At 39.1% G+C, this 15,218-nt stretch overlaps 1 protein-coding gene and 1 long non-coding RNA gene across 3 annotated transcripts; one reads left to right on the forward strand and one right to left on the reverse strand.

Annotated features, from left to right (window-relative positions):
• Positions 1–24: 24 nt before the first annotated feature.
• Positions 25–3,896, reverse strand: LOC128099821 (uncharacterized). The gene is made up of 2 exons (XR_008214561.1): positions 3,599–3,896; positions 25–792 (listed from the first exon to the last, which is right to left on the reverse strand). It is a non-coding gene; the product is annotated as an uncharacterized LOC128099821 (long non-coding RNA).
• Positions 3,897–4,014: 118 nt separating this feature from the next.
• Positions 4,015–14,294, forward strand: Ssbp1 (single stranded DNA binding protein 1). Of its 2 annotated transcripts, none has more exons than XM_052719802.1 (7): positions 4,015–4,080; positions 4,748–4,810; positions 7,768–7,828; positions 8,739–8,879; positions 9,097–9,184; positions 10,334–10,422; positions 13,292–14,294. In XM_052719802.1, exons 2-7 carry the CDS (start codon positions 4,787–4,789, stop codon positions 13,333–13,335), a joined length of 447 nt encoding a protein of 148 aa, XP_052575762.1. In that variant the 5' UTR covers positions 4,015–4,080; positions 4,748–4,786; the 3' UTR covers positions 13,336–14,294. The 2 variants fall into 2 exon arrangements, with proteins under 2 accessions (XP_052575762.1, XP_052575763.1); XM_052719803.1 differs by lacking the exon at positions 4,015–4,080 and adding an exon at positions 4,085–4,152.
• Positions 14,295–15,218: the final 924 nt, after the last annotated feature.

Raw genomic sequence — 15,218 nt, forward strand, 5'->3', positions numbered from 1 at the left:
ATCTTGTTCAAAGACAAACATGGGTAAAGCATTCTTCTTTGTAATATGTACAAAGAATGTGAACTTTATTTTAGAATTTCTTACAAGTAAGAGAAAATGTAGGTCAGTAGTAACATGTCTTTGTGTCAACATGAACATGAACCCAACTGCATAGGTATAAAATCAATAATGGCTATAAAATATTGGCCATAAATATTTTTTTGCAATCTTAATGAAGACAATCTGTTAAAAATTTAAAATTAAGAAAATATCCCTACTGACTGCAAAGCATTTCTAAAGTTGCTTTCAAAAAGCCTTAAAACACATGCTACTTTAATTTGCTTATGAGGAAGGACTATAATCTTTTCACAGTCATTAGAAGGCTTTATATAAAAAGATGATTAGACTTTCCAAAGGTTTTTGTTGTCGTTGTTCATTTGTTTGCACCAACTTTCTGTTTCCAATGCTTTCTGTTTATGGAAAAGTATTGTCATCCATGGCTGGAACTTCAAATATATATATATATATATATATATATATATATATATAGAAAAAAGGCAAGGCCAAAGTTAACACAGTACTCTGCACTCCTGGGCATAGATATATACTTTCCTTCTTCAGTCAGTTTTAGAGGATTTGAAATCTGTAGTCTACTACCATTAGGAATTAAACTTGAGTAAAGCTCCGTTGCATCATGGTCATCACATTTCACCAGGAAGATTCTGTGTCCAAGGATGAATTACTTGATCGATCAATCTCAATCCCCCCTTCTTCTTTTCTCTCTCCCACCTTGTTGTAGTCACTTTTCTATAGCTGTGAAGAGACAGCATGACCAAGGCAGCTCTTATTTTTTCAAGCATTTAATTAAGGGCTTGCTTATAGTGTTAGAGGATTAGTCCATTATCATCATTGTGGGAAGCAGATGGGCATGTCCCTTGAAGCAGTAGCTGAGAGCTTTACATCCTGATCTGTAGGCAGCAGAGACACTAGGCCTGTGGAGATTTTGTAACCTCAAAGCCCATCCCCAGTGACACACTTCCTCCAAGAAGACCACACCTATTCCAACAAAGCCACACCTCCAATCCTCCTAATCCTTCCCAAACAGTTCTACTACCTGGTAACTAAACATTAAAATATGAGTCTATGGGGGACATTCTCATTCAAATCCCCCCACCCCTGTCCTCTCCCTCTCTATGGAAAGGGTTCTAGGTTCCCTTATAATGACACTAGAGCAAATTATAGATTCTTCAATCACTAACAAAACATTTTAGCCATTTCTTTTCAGTTTAGTTAATTTTTTAAGGTTCCTCAATATTTCAGTATATTTGAATTTGCCGGAACTCATATTTCCATTCATGTTTCTGTGTCCCGTCCTGAGACTTGAGCCTTTGTGAAGCTTGTACTTGTTTTACGGTACACTGTAAACTGTATATTCATAACAGGTTCTTTGCATTTTAGGAGCTTCTCATCAATGGGGATGAGGCACCTTCATGGTCATTTACATTATACTATGCAAAAGGGGGAGAGGAGTGACTAGTTGAGCAAAGAATTTTTAAAGTGTGTTTGGGGGTGCACTTCAGATGTTGAGGATACCGGCAGCTGACCAAGGTTGAAGTGCCTATTGCATTGAGGAGGATCCATGAACAGGAGAAATGCTTCAATTACCGTTCCTCCCTGCCACTGTACAACTATACATATAATACCTTTTTTTGTTAAAAAGGAAAAAAAATAAATGGAGCAGCACTTGCAACTTTTTCCAGCCAAGCATCTAAAGAGAATGTGTCAATTCTGAGTGGAAAACAATGCTCAGCCAAGACTCCCCATTCAGGTGTTATTTATAAAATTTTAAGAGTTTGCTCTAGGGTGCCCTCAATTTGCAGGGAAAAGCCTATATTTTTCTTTAAACAACTTTCTCTGCATTCTTCACATACAACAAAGTGTGTGTAACCTGAAAAAAGAGTTAAGATTTATCCCAAAGTTCAAATCAGGAACCACTGAAACAAAGCTTGCAAGATGGGTGGGGACTTTCACTCTGGAGGCAAAGGTGAATTTAGTTTTTCCTTTGCCTTGTCCAAAAAGCAGAAGCAGGATTTTAAAGAGGAAGCCATTGGAATGCACCAAAGTAATGTAGTAGTAGGTGGGATGTGTCATCAATAGTAGTTCAAGTCTCCAATACAGTACCTCATTATTTCAGGAAATCAACTTTGTAATGGTGTAAATACAGGGACAAACATCTATAAACATACTACTAGTGAGCCAGACTTCAGAGCAGGTTAAAATGTAACTTGTAAATCAGTTAAATAGGTCAGATTTTTTTTTTATTTGTTAACATGGCAAGTGTTTTAGGGTTTCTACTACTGTGAAGAGACACCATAACCACAAGTCTTATAAAAGAAAAACATTTAATTGTGTTGGTTTACATTTTCAGTTTAGTCCATTGTTACCATGGTGTGATATGGTGGTGTATAGGCAGACATGGTGCTGGAGAAGTATTCGAGCGTCCTACAGCTTGACTTGCAAGCAACAAGTCTGAGACACTGGGTATATCTTGAGCATAGAAAACCTCATAGTGACATACTTTCTCCAATAAGACCACACCTCCTAATAGTGCCTTTCCCTTTGGGAGCCATTTTCTTTCAAACCACCACAACAAGAATGTACCTGGGGAGGCAATGTGTGTGTTTGAATGATCTGGAGGTCCCTTCCTTCTCACATTGGACAATGACAAAAAACTGGGCATAGAGTATGGAGCCCCATATCTAGGCTGCCTTGGGTTCTTAACCTGTAGGACTCAATATATGCGTCTAGGGCCAGGATTAGGGTAAACAGTGCAGGATTTAAAGGAGTGGAAGAAATTCAGCAATGAAGATAAATGACGTCTCAATGCAGTATTTTGGAAATGTTAAAACTAAAAATTTTAATATTAACACAATACCGAAGACAAGATCAAATAAGCTTAAGATAATTAAAATTATTTAAGACTGTCAGTGCTGGGTGTGGTGGCACATGCTTTTAATCACTGCACCAGGGAGAAAAGGCAGGGAGAGTTCTGTGAATTAGAGGACAACCTGGTCTGGTCTACATAGTGAGTTTCAGGGTTACACAGTGAGACCCTGTTTTTTTTTTTTTTTTTTTTTTTAAGCCAGAGTTGTGGAATTGAAACACAAAATACAAAAAAGTACATTCTGAAAATAGCGATCAGTTTCTTTCTATTAAAGCTTATAAATAGAAATCTTAATTACACTTTGCTTTCAAGTAAAGCAATGTTGTGAGTTTTAATACTACTTTAAAATGTTTTGAAATTTCATCAACTTTTAATGTTTTAGAAAAAAAGAAAAGTACATAAAACCATGAAATATAAGGGTCCACTTTCCTTGTGCCTCAGGTACAGTTCGGGACCTGTATTTAATAAAAATGTTAATATTCTGCTCCTCCACGTATTTCTTGAATTGATTCTGACTTCACATATTAGCATATCTAGATCGCCTAGTTTTTGACAGACCTTCAAATTTACGATTTTAGCCCCTTCGTCTTAATTCTCCAGTCTTTCTTACTGCATTAGGAAACTTGGGTCGGTTTCAGCTCCTCTAGGGGTTGAGCTATGTTTTATTTCACCTACCTTGCTCCCTCTCTCAGGCTGGAAACATCATCAGATAATTTCAGTTCAGTGCTAGGAATATAGTTCAGAGGCAGAGAGTTTAGTTGGCCCGTGCGAGGGCACTGCTCTGTCCAAAAAACAGCAGGAAAGGAAAAAAAAAGAAGAAAACTGTTATTCTCACTTCTAATCTGTTGTCTGCTAATATTTCTTTAAAATACAAGTTTTCTAGTTTGTTCAGCTATTCTAAACCCCTGCGGGTGGAGATCATTCAGGGGCAAAAAAAAAATTACGCCGGTGGCTTTGTTGATCCACCCACTTCCGCCTGGCAAGAAGTTCCCGGCACTTCTAAGTTGCGGGATCGTGTTTCCCTTGATATCAGCCGGCAGCATTTCAATGGCGCACACCAGAGATTTCCTGTTTTCCCTTGCCTATCGCGAGCTTTGCGGGCTCTGTGCGCCGGAAGCGAGCCTCTGGGAGGGTTGCAGTCGGGTGCTGCGCGTCTGGTGAGGGAAGGGGGACGGCAGAAGCTGAGTTGTGTGTCCCGAGTGCCCGCGCTCGTGCGGGATTGGGAGCAGGTGTGCGGATCCTTGCAGGAGGCCGAGGATCCCCGCTGCTCCCCGCGTTGCCTGCGAGTGCCACTTTAGGGGAAAGGCACCCGCTGACTCCCCTGGGCACGCTGCGGGGAGGGGGGAGGGCATACCCAGCGCTAACGGGAACAGAGACACTGATTTTTTTTTTTTTAAAACTGTAACGACTTTTGTATATGATTAATAGCAGTATTTATTGAACCCTACTGTTTACTGGAGACATTTTTAGGATTTTAGAATAACTGAACAAATTAGAAAAATTCTCTAAGAGAACTTGTATTTTAAAGACATTTTAGCAGACAATGGATTGGAATTGAGAATAGCAGGTTTTCTTCTTATTTTTTTTTTTTGCCCCTGCTGGTTATTGGACAGAGAAGTTAATTGAGACCCCAAACCACAGAGTTTCTTTTATCTTGTTCTGTTTTTGGTTTTTAGAAGGAAAGAAGAAATACCCAAATGTACAAAGATGTGCTTCCAAATTGGGTGCACATGAAATGGAATGCATTTAGAGATCTAGGACTAGTGGACATGTGTTCTTGATGTAAACTGTAGCGTTTGATTTATCTTTTCTCTTTTTCTTCAGGAAAAAGCTAAAGGTTAGATTGTAAGCAAAACGGAAGTCATGTTTCGAAGACCTGTGTTACAGGTAGTCATATTTCTATATTAGTGAGTGCTTGGCTGTGTTTTCATTGTCTGTAGCTCTTGGGTTTCTTTTTGCTTTTGGATACATAAGCAAAAGACTCTTAAGCCTGCCCATCATCTTATATGTGTTTATTTGATGGAGAAGGGGAAGGTTCAGGATGGAATTTTTTTTTTTTTTGTGGTGCTCATAATGCTTACTGAATCAAAAAGGATTTTAAAATGTATTCACATATATAATATGAATCGTTAATAAATGTTACTTGTGCTTAGATCAGTATATGTATTTAGTTATTTAATTTTTTTTTTTCAAGACAGGGTTTCTCTGTGTAGCTTTGCGCCTTTCCTGGAACTCACTCTGTAGACCAGGCTGGCCTTGAACTCACAGAGATCCGCCTGCCTCTGCCTCCCGAGTGCTGGGATTAAAGGCGTGCGCCACCACCGCCTGGCTTTTTGTTTTTGAGATAGCATCTTATATACCTCAGGGTATCTTGGGACTCACTGTAAAGCTGAGGATGACCAAGAACTTGTGCTCCTCCTGCCTCTGCTTTCCCAGGGCTGGTAATTCAGGCATGTACCACCGTCATTGGCTTCTTTTGTTATTTTTCCTGGTTCCTTTTCTGGCCTTCCATCCCCTCTCCTTCCCATTCCCACCTCACCAGCCACAAAAACCATTCTGTAATCTAGTCGGGTGTCCTCTGCTCTGGCCAGCCTTAAGCAGGCCTCAATTACCATTTTTCCTCATTGTGGCAAGTGAGTACCAAGACTGTAATTTTTTTTTTTTTTTTTTCTCGAGACAAAGTTTCTCTGTGTAGTTTTGGTGCCTCTTCTGGATCTCACTCTGTAGACCAGGCTGGCCTTGAACTCACAGAGATCTGCCTGGCTCTGCCAGAGTGCTGGGATTAAAGGCATGTGCCACCACTGTCTGTCAGATTGTAAATTCTAACATAAAATCTCACTATGACCTCTTCCTTCTGTTAAGACTGATAAGTCACATTCTTACAAAACCTGTTGTCATCTCCATCTTACTCTTAAATTGGTCTAACCTTAGGTCCCTACTTTAATCTCCACATGCTTTTAGCCTTTTTAAGTGGAAAAGTTATAGTATTACCTTTGAAACCAAATATGAAGTACAAGTTTGCACTTTGAGAGTGTTGAAGTTAAATAATTCTTTCCCTATTTCTGCTTTTCTTGGAGGTTGTGACTGGGGTGTGTGTGCCTAAGATGAGACATATTGTTATTATGTAACACACAGTCAGCACTGGCTCTTTTGATCCCTCAGACTGGTATTTTTTGTTTTTATGACATAGGAACTAATTAGCAGTTTGATCCCGTATTTGGCAAAACATCTTCTTCTTATATTTACCCTGAGTAATAAATAGTGTTTTATAGCTGGTATGGAGAAAGCCATTATTAAAAGACCAGGGAAGAAAACAGGTCCTCAACAGGAATTTTTAAAAAAGCTAGGTCTAGAAATTGTAGTGTGGTAACTTGACACTTCAGAGCTGCAGCCCTGTCTCTGCCCATATTTGCATGAAGAGACTGCATAATGAAGTTATGTACACAGCAGCTCTCAGAGGCCTGAGCAACAACCAGTTGAGATGACCCTTCTTATGTGGTAGGAATTATCTGCCAGAGAACTGCCTTCACAGTGGCTCACTAACAGCGAGAACTTTAAAATGGACGGCATCACCCTCAGCCCACTGCCTGAAGCCTGAAGTGGCTGAGAGTCCTGTTAACTGTCTAGCTAGCCAGCTGCCTCCTGCAGTGTCCTGAATAAATGTATTTTCTTTCTGTTGTTTGTTGTAAGACGAGAATTCTTTAGCCTGCCAACCCCTTTCTCTCCTGGGTGGCAGATCCACTAGGGAAATGTTGCTCTCTAGAATGTGTCTGGCTCTCTGAACTCTTGAGTGTAGTGATGTGTACTCTTCTTACCTTATGGTAACGGTAGAACAGGATGTCTTTAAGATAGCAGCAGAGGGCAAGTTGGGAAAACAACCTTGGTGTCAGACAGCCCTGAATTCTGTCATAAATTACCACTTAATTCCTAGTCTCCTGGACAAGTGGTTCACTCTCTGAGCTTAATTGTCCTTGGTTGTAAGGTAGGGGTAGTTTGACATTGTGTTGATAGTCTAGGATTAAATGGTAATAGGTAATTCTCTTAGCATATTAAATGATGCTATTTTTTGACTGTGAATATCCTTTTTCAGTAATTGTGACTTGATAGCTGTACTTTTGAGCCATATTTGTTTTGTACTGCTTTTCTTTTCTTTGTTTTGTTTGATTTTCTCTGTCATGCTGAAAGAATGAAGTGTTCCACTGGAGCAAGCTTACTATAGAAGCAGCCTCAAGAGATCAGTGTCATCTTTGCTCAGTTTTAAATGAGACACTCCAGGCCAGTCATTTGAGTTGTCCTTTTCCTTATGAATTTTGAACAACCAATCAGGGAGCAATTTTATTATAGACCTTGTAAGTTTTATCCTCAGTGCCAGAAGGATGCAAGGGATGTATTGTTATCATTTAAACAATTTCTCATCGTCTGCATTTGACACTGATTGTATTCTAAATATCCTAATAGTTGTTTGATAATTGCTTTTTATGTTTACTTAATTGATTTGTGACTCCATCCATTAGAAAACACTGATTTCTTTCCATTCTCCTTTGCTGTCCTTTCCTGGAACTTGTAGGAGCTACCGATGAAGTGGTGAATTAGTATGAGTAGGTCTTCTGTTGGCATTTGTCTTTCCTAAAGAATTTTTTTTTTTTTTTGGTTTTTCGAGACAGGGTTTCTCTGTGTAGCTTTGCGCCTTTTTCCTGGAACTCACTTGGTAGCCCAGGCTGGCCTCGAACTCACAGAGATCCGCCTGGCTCTGCCTCCCGAGTGCTGGGATTAAAGGCGTGCGCCACCACCGCCCAGCTTTCCTAAAGAATTTGAAGCTGTGTTACTTGTTTGTTCTCTTTTAGGTGTTTCATCAGTTCGTAAGACATGAGTCTGAGGTGGCCAGCAGTTTGGTTCTTGAACGATGTGAGTAACAAATTTCTAAGTTTGCAGTGTTATTTATAATACTCTGCTAATGCTCTCAAAGTACTGTGGAACTGTGGGCTGTGTTAACTGTGCTACCCATCATGTCTTTGGTTCCCGTTTTGCCCTTGTGCCTCTGTTTGTGAGGACCTAGTATAAAGAGAGCGTATAGTCCGGACATCACCCCTCCTGCTGCCACTGTCCTGCTCAGTCCTTCACGGCTGTGTTATGCAGGGTGCGAAGGATACTTTGCGCAGAAATATTCTTTTTGTACTAGAGATTTTCTTAAATCTCAGCCTTGTTCTTTTAGCTCCAGATGAAGAGATAAAATTTGTTTTGTGGGACTGCTTTCTGTTTGCTCTCTCCTTGTCAATCCTCTCTCCCCTCCCAGCCTTCCTTTGTTTTCCTTTTTAACTTGTGGGTCTTCTTTCTGTGAGGTTTTCATAATGTAGAGATGGAGGCTTAAGCGGTATCTGTAGTTGTTCATTCTCTGGACATTGCTGTCAATCTCAGGTGTGGGTACCCTGTGTGCCTGTGGCTACTATCATGAACAGACCAGGGGACACAGCAATAGATAGTTAATTCTTAGAGCCTCTGCAGGCTAGAAGGCCAAGACCAGACTATCAGCATGGTTGGGTTGCCAGTCAGGCCCCACTTGCTGGTTTGAGAATAGTTGTCCTCACTCTTGTTTTTATATTGCCGTAGTGGGGTGGTGGCTGTTCTGGTCTCTTCCCTTTTAGGGACACTAATTCCATCATGGAGGCTTTACCTTCATAACATCATCTAAACCTAATTACCTACACCAGGCTCACCTCCAGATAACGTCACATTGGAAGTTAGAGTGCTGAGGCCGCATAAACATACAGTCATCAGTAGGTTCTCAGCCCCATTGCCTTTCCACTTTCTATTTCAGCTATGAATCGTGTTCAGTTACTTGGGCGAGTAGGTCAGGACCCTGTCATGAGACAGGTGGAAGGAAAAAACCCAGTCACGATATTTTCTCTGGCAACAAATGAGATGTGGCGATCAGGGGACAGTGAAGTATACCAAATGGGTAAGTATAAAAGGCTGTAGTTTTTATTTTATCAGCAGTAAGTAGACATTATTACTGCTCATCTAACGTTAGAAATGTTACTTTTAGATAAAGTCAGTCTTTGTTAGTTCTGTTCTTTCTTTTAGAAATTGTAAACTTGTTTTCTCAAGACATGTTCTGTGTTCTTGGCATGTGTGTTACCTGCTGGCATCTGTAACTCCTATACCTGGTGGTTTAGGTGACGTCAGTCAAAAGACAACATGGCACAGAATATCCGTGTTTCGACCAGGCCTCAGAGATGTGGCGTATCAGTATGTGAAAAAAGGGTAAGTTAAAGAAAGGATCTTTGGGATTGAATCGCTGAAAGATTTGATAGCAAGTGTTATCTGCCTTTTCCCTAACTTAAGTACTGACATTAATATGTATTTATTCCTTAATGTCATGTTCCTGGAAAGTCTCTGTGGTTTTAGCCTGCTGACATGTTAGGGCAAACAGTATCAGTACATAAGTAGAAGTCAATGAAGCAGGCTATGGCAATACCACCGATGCTGCTGCAGCATGTATTTTTGCAAAACATCTACAGCACATGTCTTTAGGAGATCCTGTGCCACTGTGACCAGGGATCATTGAGGTCACATCTGGCTTCTGAGCAACCACACGATGTCTTTAGAGACATTTGGGATATTTGCCGTCTGATGTACTGCGTTATGGTAGTATTTACAGTAGTTATTTTATACTTGATAATTTTCTCTAGACTTAGTAATTCCAAGCATTTGGAATGCTTGGGTTGATTATGTATTAGAAGTGTCTTTTCTGAATGTATAGGATGACAAAAGAATGTCTTTATGGGTGTACTTCATATGTTTAGAAATCTACTTATTTGTGGATCTAAAATATTTCATGTGAAATAATTTCAGCAGTGACTAGAATTTCAATTTCATTTCAGTAATTACACACCCTTTCTTGGTGTGTGTATGAATATGTGAAGATACACATAAACACACAGGATGTTTGAAGGAAAATGCCAACAGTCAGTATCATTTATGGTGTGTGTGTGTGAGTGTGTGTGTGTGAGAGAGACAGAGAGACAGAGAGACTGACTAGGAATTGAACTCATGGCCTTATATATGCTAAGTGATTGCTGTATCACAGAGTCCCATCTCCTGTACTTCATACAGAGTTTTAAATTTGAGGCAGGCTCTCACTGAGTTGTCCAGGCAGACCTAAAACTTCCAATCCTCTGGTTTTTGATTCCTGTATGTTGGATTATAGGAAGGTACTGCCATGCCAGGGTAACGTCCTTCTTAACTCAATTGTGCCTTGTGTTTTAGTACTCTTATTTTGAAATTGGAGACGTGTTAGCAAAAGTGCCATTGTTTGATCTCTAGCGTGGACTTGTTTGTTCCCCGTGTCCTGACACTCTGTGAGGCAGAATTAGAGTCTTCAGACTAAAGACTGCGTTTTCTCTACATCAGGGCTCGCATATTTGTGGAAGGGAAAGTGGACTATGGTGAATACATGGATAAGAATAATGTGAGGCGGCAAGCAACCACAATCATAGCTGGTAAGAAGCTTGTGATAGATAGCTTCCTGTTTGTCTTTATTGAAAAGCTCGGCATGCTGTAAGCAGCTCTAGCTGGGGCTGCTGTAAGGACCTGTGCTGTCAAGATTGCAGGCAACTCGCCAGAAGAGTTTTATAATTTTCATTTTACTGTTTGCTAAGACTGTCTGCATTTATTTATTATTCTCAAAATCTCTCTCTGTATTCACTTGTTTAGTTCAGAAGGAACTTAGAGTATAAAATCGAGGTTCTCATGTCAGTACGTGCTGTTAAGCCATGGAAGAATTTAACCTTTGTGTCTTTTAAAAACACTTGGCCAGCCGTGCAGCGGTGGCACACGCCTTTAATCCCAGCACTTGGGAGGCAGAGCCAGGCAGATCTCTGAGTTCGAGGCCAGCCTGGTCTACAGAGTGAGATCCAGGATAGGCACCAAAACTACACAGAGAAACCCTGTCTCGAAAAACAAAACAAAACAAAAACCAATAACAACAAAAAAGAAAAACCGAAAAATAAAAAATAAATAAATAAAACACTTGGCCTATACAAGAATAGGCATGTGCCAAGGCAGTTGCAGAAACGTGATGTTAGGAATTTATGATTTATATAAAACTTTGAAACTTAAGGTGCAACAACTTCCATTTGAAATTTAAAAGCTTTTGTTGTCTTTAAACAAAATACAAAACAACATGAACTGCATTGACATAAAGCTTGAGACTGAGTTTAAAGTTCTGAAACAATAACTGGTTATATATCCATAAGTTAACATGAAAAAATGTTTTTTTTTTGTACAAAATTATATGTTGATTAATGAAATCTAGATACCTTACCAATTTAACACTGCCTATTTAATTAAAAAAAAAGATCTTCGTTAGTACTTGCTTGACAGATTTTAGTGTTAAAATGAAAATTATACTGTTATTAAAAATATATCTCTTAATGAGACAGATTTTTATTCTTGAATAAGTTGCTAAAATTATGAGTTAAGCCTCAGTTTAGTTATTTTGTTTTTATTGATATAAACACCAAGAAACCTGTTTTTATAAATAGGAGTGAAAACAATCTTAACTATAATTTTTCAGTGTTTATGAACTAGCGAGATATGCTATAATGAAGTGATATCATTAAAGACTGTTCTGTTGTATGATGTATGTGAGTAGAGAGAATAGTAGGTGAGGCACCCTTGGTGTCCCATCAGTTATTACTAATGGCCGCATTGACTCACACGGCTGCTTTTTCTCTTCAAGGATCAGTTGGAAGGGTTATTGTCTATTTTATTCATAAATTTTAACTGGTATTCCTGAAAGAAATGGTGCCTTTTCAAAAACAATCATTGTGATACTGTTATTTCACCCAATGTTGAAATTACTGTAGCATTTTTAAAGACAGTTGTCACTGTGTTCAACTTTCGTTCGAGTACTCCAGCTTTCTCATAAGCTAAATACTTTTTTTTTTCAAAATTTTCTCTTTCCCTTGTTCCAGTGTTTATGTCTTAACCACTGTTCATATTGGTAAATTATAAGTTGTTTTAAGCAATAATTGTATATTTTCTAATAGTAATCTTTTTTGGAAAATATATTGACTTTGGAAACCAATGTAGATATTTTTCAAACTCCATTTGCGTTCCACTATAAGCCAGATTTATGGATAAATTTTATATTATTTGAATGACTGAGTTGCTACAGACTAAGTCGGGTAGAGACAGTTCACATTGTTCACAGTTTCGCTTTCTCTTGTCATGGTTGTTACTGGTCTGCTCAGGTAACTATATATTTATGACTCACGGTGAAGCTGAATAGCTCTCAGTGATGCTTGAAGAAAGTACTGTTTTGATTTTTTTTTTCTGGTTACATTTAACTTCTTTTTGTTTATTGTGTATTAATATAATCATAAAGGAAGTTCCATTTCTCATGTGAACACTAGCCAATATAGGGATCAATCTAAAAATTTCTAAAATACGTTTACATCCTAAATTATCCTTTTGTTGTTTGTTTGCTTTGTTTTAATTGTTTGTTTGTTTTGTTTTAATTGTTTGTTTTTCAGATTTATCAGCTCCTTCCATTCATTTTGATACTGTTTTTTCACCTAGGGGTCATACTTGAACTTTAAAACAAAACCAAAATGCACCAGCAGATGGCAGTCTTGGCTTTTGCTAGTGATTTCCATTTTAATCCCTTCAAGTTACCATCCTGTACAGTCATGAAGTGATTGTTACGAATAACTATCTTTAGATAATTGTATAGTTATTGAGGATCTAAAATGTTTGGAGTAATCCAAGAAATGCTATTTCACCTCTTTATCTTTGGTTGTTTTTAGCCAGTTTTCTTTGGAATAATCAGAGCAATGTCCAATTTTTTTTGTTTTTGCATAAAAATGCTTTACTTTGTATAATACTTAAAACCTTTCCTAAAAGTCAGTATATGAAATTCATTCTTAGAATTTAAAATAAATTAATTTTCTTAAAGGCAAGTAAACTTGCAGTTGCTAAGTGGCCACAAGCCCACTCTTGTGCTGTGCTGCATGTCTGTAGCATGTAGCACGTGGAATATCTTCATTGCCCCCTTGTTTGTGGGTGTGCTTTCTAGTCTCAGTTGAATCTGTAGATGTTCACCTCGTTTACAGAGAGTTATTGTTGGGGAGACCTTAATGGTCTCATTCTATAATGAAGTCTTAATTGTTGGGCAAACAGCTTCAGCCTATTGTATTATTTATTTATCTTATACCACTTTTGTGTACCTCTCATGGACACAACAAAAGTTGCTTAATATTTTGAAATTTTGTAATACCACTAAAGGATGTCTGTGTTGGAGGGGAATTATTATATGAAATGAAGACAGCATTCTGAAATAACTTTTACATTTTGGTTTCTTTCCAGATAACATTATATTTCTGAGTGACCAGATAAGAGAAAAGGCATAGAACGGATCATTCTTCTTTGATCATTGTTTGGTACAGTCTCCTTTCCAAATCATGTATAGTCTATAGTTTAAAGATAAAGATTAAAAAATTTTATATAAAATGAGTGGCAATATTTTTCCTGACTGACATATCTTCTTTTGTGTGTGTGAAATAACCCTTTATTTCTGATCAGTTGTGGCACTTACTAATTGCATATTTTTCTAGGAGTGGTTTCTCTATACAAGTGTACAAAGTAACGAACTCTCAGGCTCCACCCTGTGTGCTGTGGCCAAGGCATACGTTTGTTTGGAAGGTCTTCTTTTCTCCTTCACACTTGCACTGTGGTATTTCAGCCACTGTTACTTTTTAGCCTTGTGTGTCAGGAGTCTGTCCCATAGTTGTAAACACTGACGTTCTGAACTTTACTCTGTAGACTTGATGGTAAGTACTGACTCTGCTCTGTGTACCTGCACCCATACAAGTATACTAGTGTTGACACAGAAGAGCCACTCAGTGATATGACAGATAAACGATCCTAAATTAAAGGAGGCCGAAGTTACTATCCCATCTCAACTGCTTCGGGAGTCACCCACCTTCATACCTTGTTTGTTGGTAGTTTCACTGTAGTGTGTATGAGACCTTTTATCAGCCCTGAGGCCCAGAATGAAGTGTAAGTGGAGTGGACATAGTCCTCTCCAGTTCTTTCAGTTCCTTTAGTCTCTTTCTTTCCACACCCTTCTCTGCCATCCTTCTCAAAGTTTATTCCAGAACACCCTTGAGGGTGGAGATGGAGGTCATTTTCTTGGTACTGGGGATCAAACCTACAGTCTCAAGTTCAACAGGCCCTCTCCCATGAACTACACCCACTTCGAGGATCCCTTTAATACCTTTGATTTTGCCTCCTTAGAGAGTCTGTGTATGTACAGTTAATTTTTTTGTAAGTTTACTAGTGATTTGCCAATAAAGATTATGTAAAATCAGTATTTTATATCTTTTTTTTTTTTTAAATTTGTACCACTCATCCTTAGTCAGCCTGCAGCTTTCCATAGGTTGGCTATTGCTCAGACTGTTGCTTTGTTCAAGTGTGGGAAGTTCTTCATTCTTTCTGTTCCACGCTGCTCTCACCTTGGTCCCCAGCCCAGCCTTTGTATTTGTTCTTTGCCCTGGGAGTTGATGCCAGCTGTAGCTTAGATTATATTAGATGTAAGAAGTTCAGAGTCACGTGCTGTGCTATGGGCTCTTGGCTTTCTGAAGTGTTCTGTACTGATAGTGCAGTTTGTTGGAAGGAAGGAGGAGTTCCTTGGCTTTACCCTGTCCTTCCCAGAGACAATAGAAGATTGCTGTCCTCCCCATCTGCCTATTTTTTTCTGCCACTGGGATCACTGGTCAACATACTAGGTCTTTCTGTGTTCACTCATTGAACCTGGTGGCACAGTCCTCTGTTTTGAGCAACTGCTGTGTCTTTCCTCAGCAAAGCAGTTTTTATCATTCTTAAACATTGTGAGGGATTATGTGTATTTCTGAGTGAAATTTCAACAAGGTGAAAGTGGAAAAAAATTCTCATCGTGTATAAGAGCTAACCCAAAGCCGAAGCTGTTCCTGAGTCTGGGTTGCAGTAGAGTAGTACATCCTGCAGGATCATCTCCATGGGCTGGAGACTGTCTGCCCTCCCTGTCTGAAAGGCTGTGAGGTGGAGGCAATTTCACTCAGGCTGACTCTTCTGCCTTCCTAGTGATTGTGGCCAATCCTAAGCCAGTCAGAGTTGCTGGAATCTAATGCTACATGGCCTCAGCTGCAGAGAAACTGCATTGCTCCCGCTGGACCAGGCACACCCATGCAGCCCCATGTCCTGAGAAACACCACTGCTCCCAGGCTGGACCAGGCACAGAGTAGACCTGTGGGAT

Source organism: Peromyscus californicus, unplaced genomic scaffold, assembly GCF_007827085.1.
Source record: "Peromyscus californicus insignis strain IS unplaced genomic scaffold, ASM782708v3 Scaffold_6__1_contigs__length_162567912, whole genome shotgun sequence".
Lineage (NCBI taxonomy): Eukaryota > Metazoa > Chordata > Mammalia > Rodentia > Cricetidae > Peromyscus > Peromyscus californicus.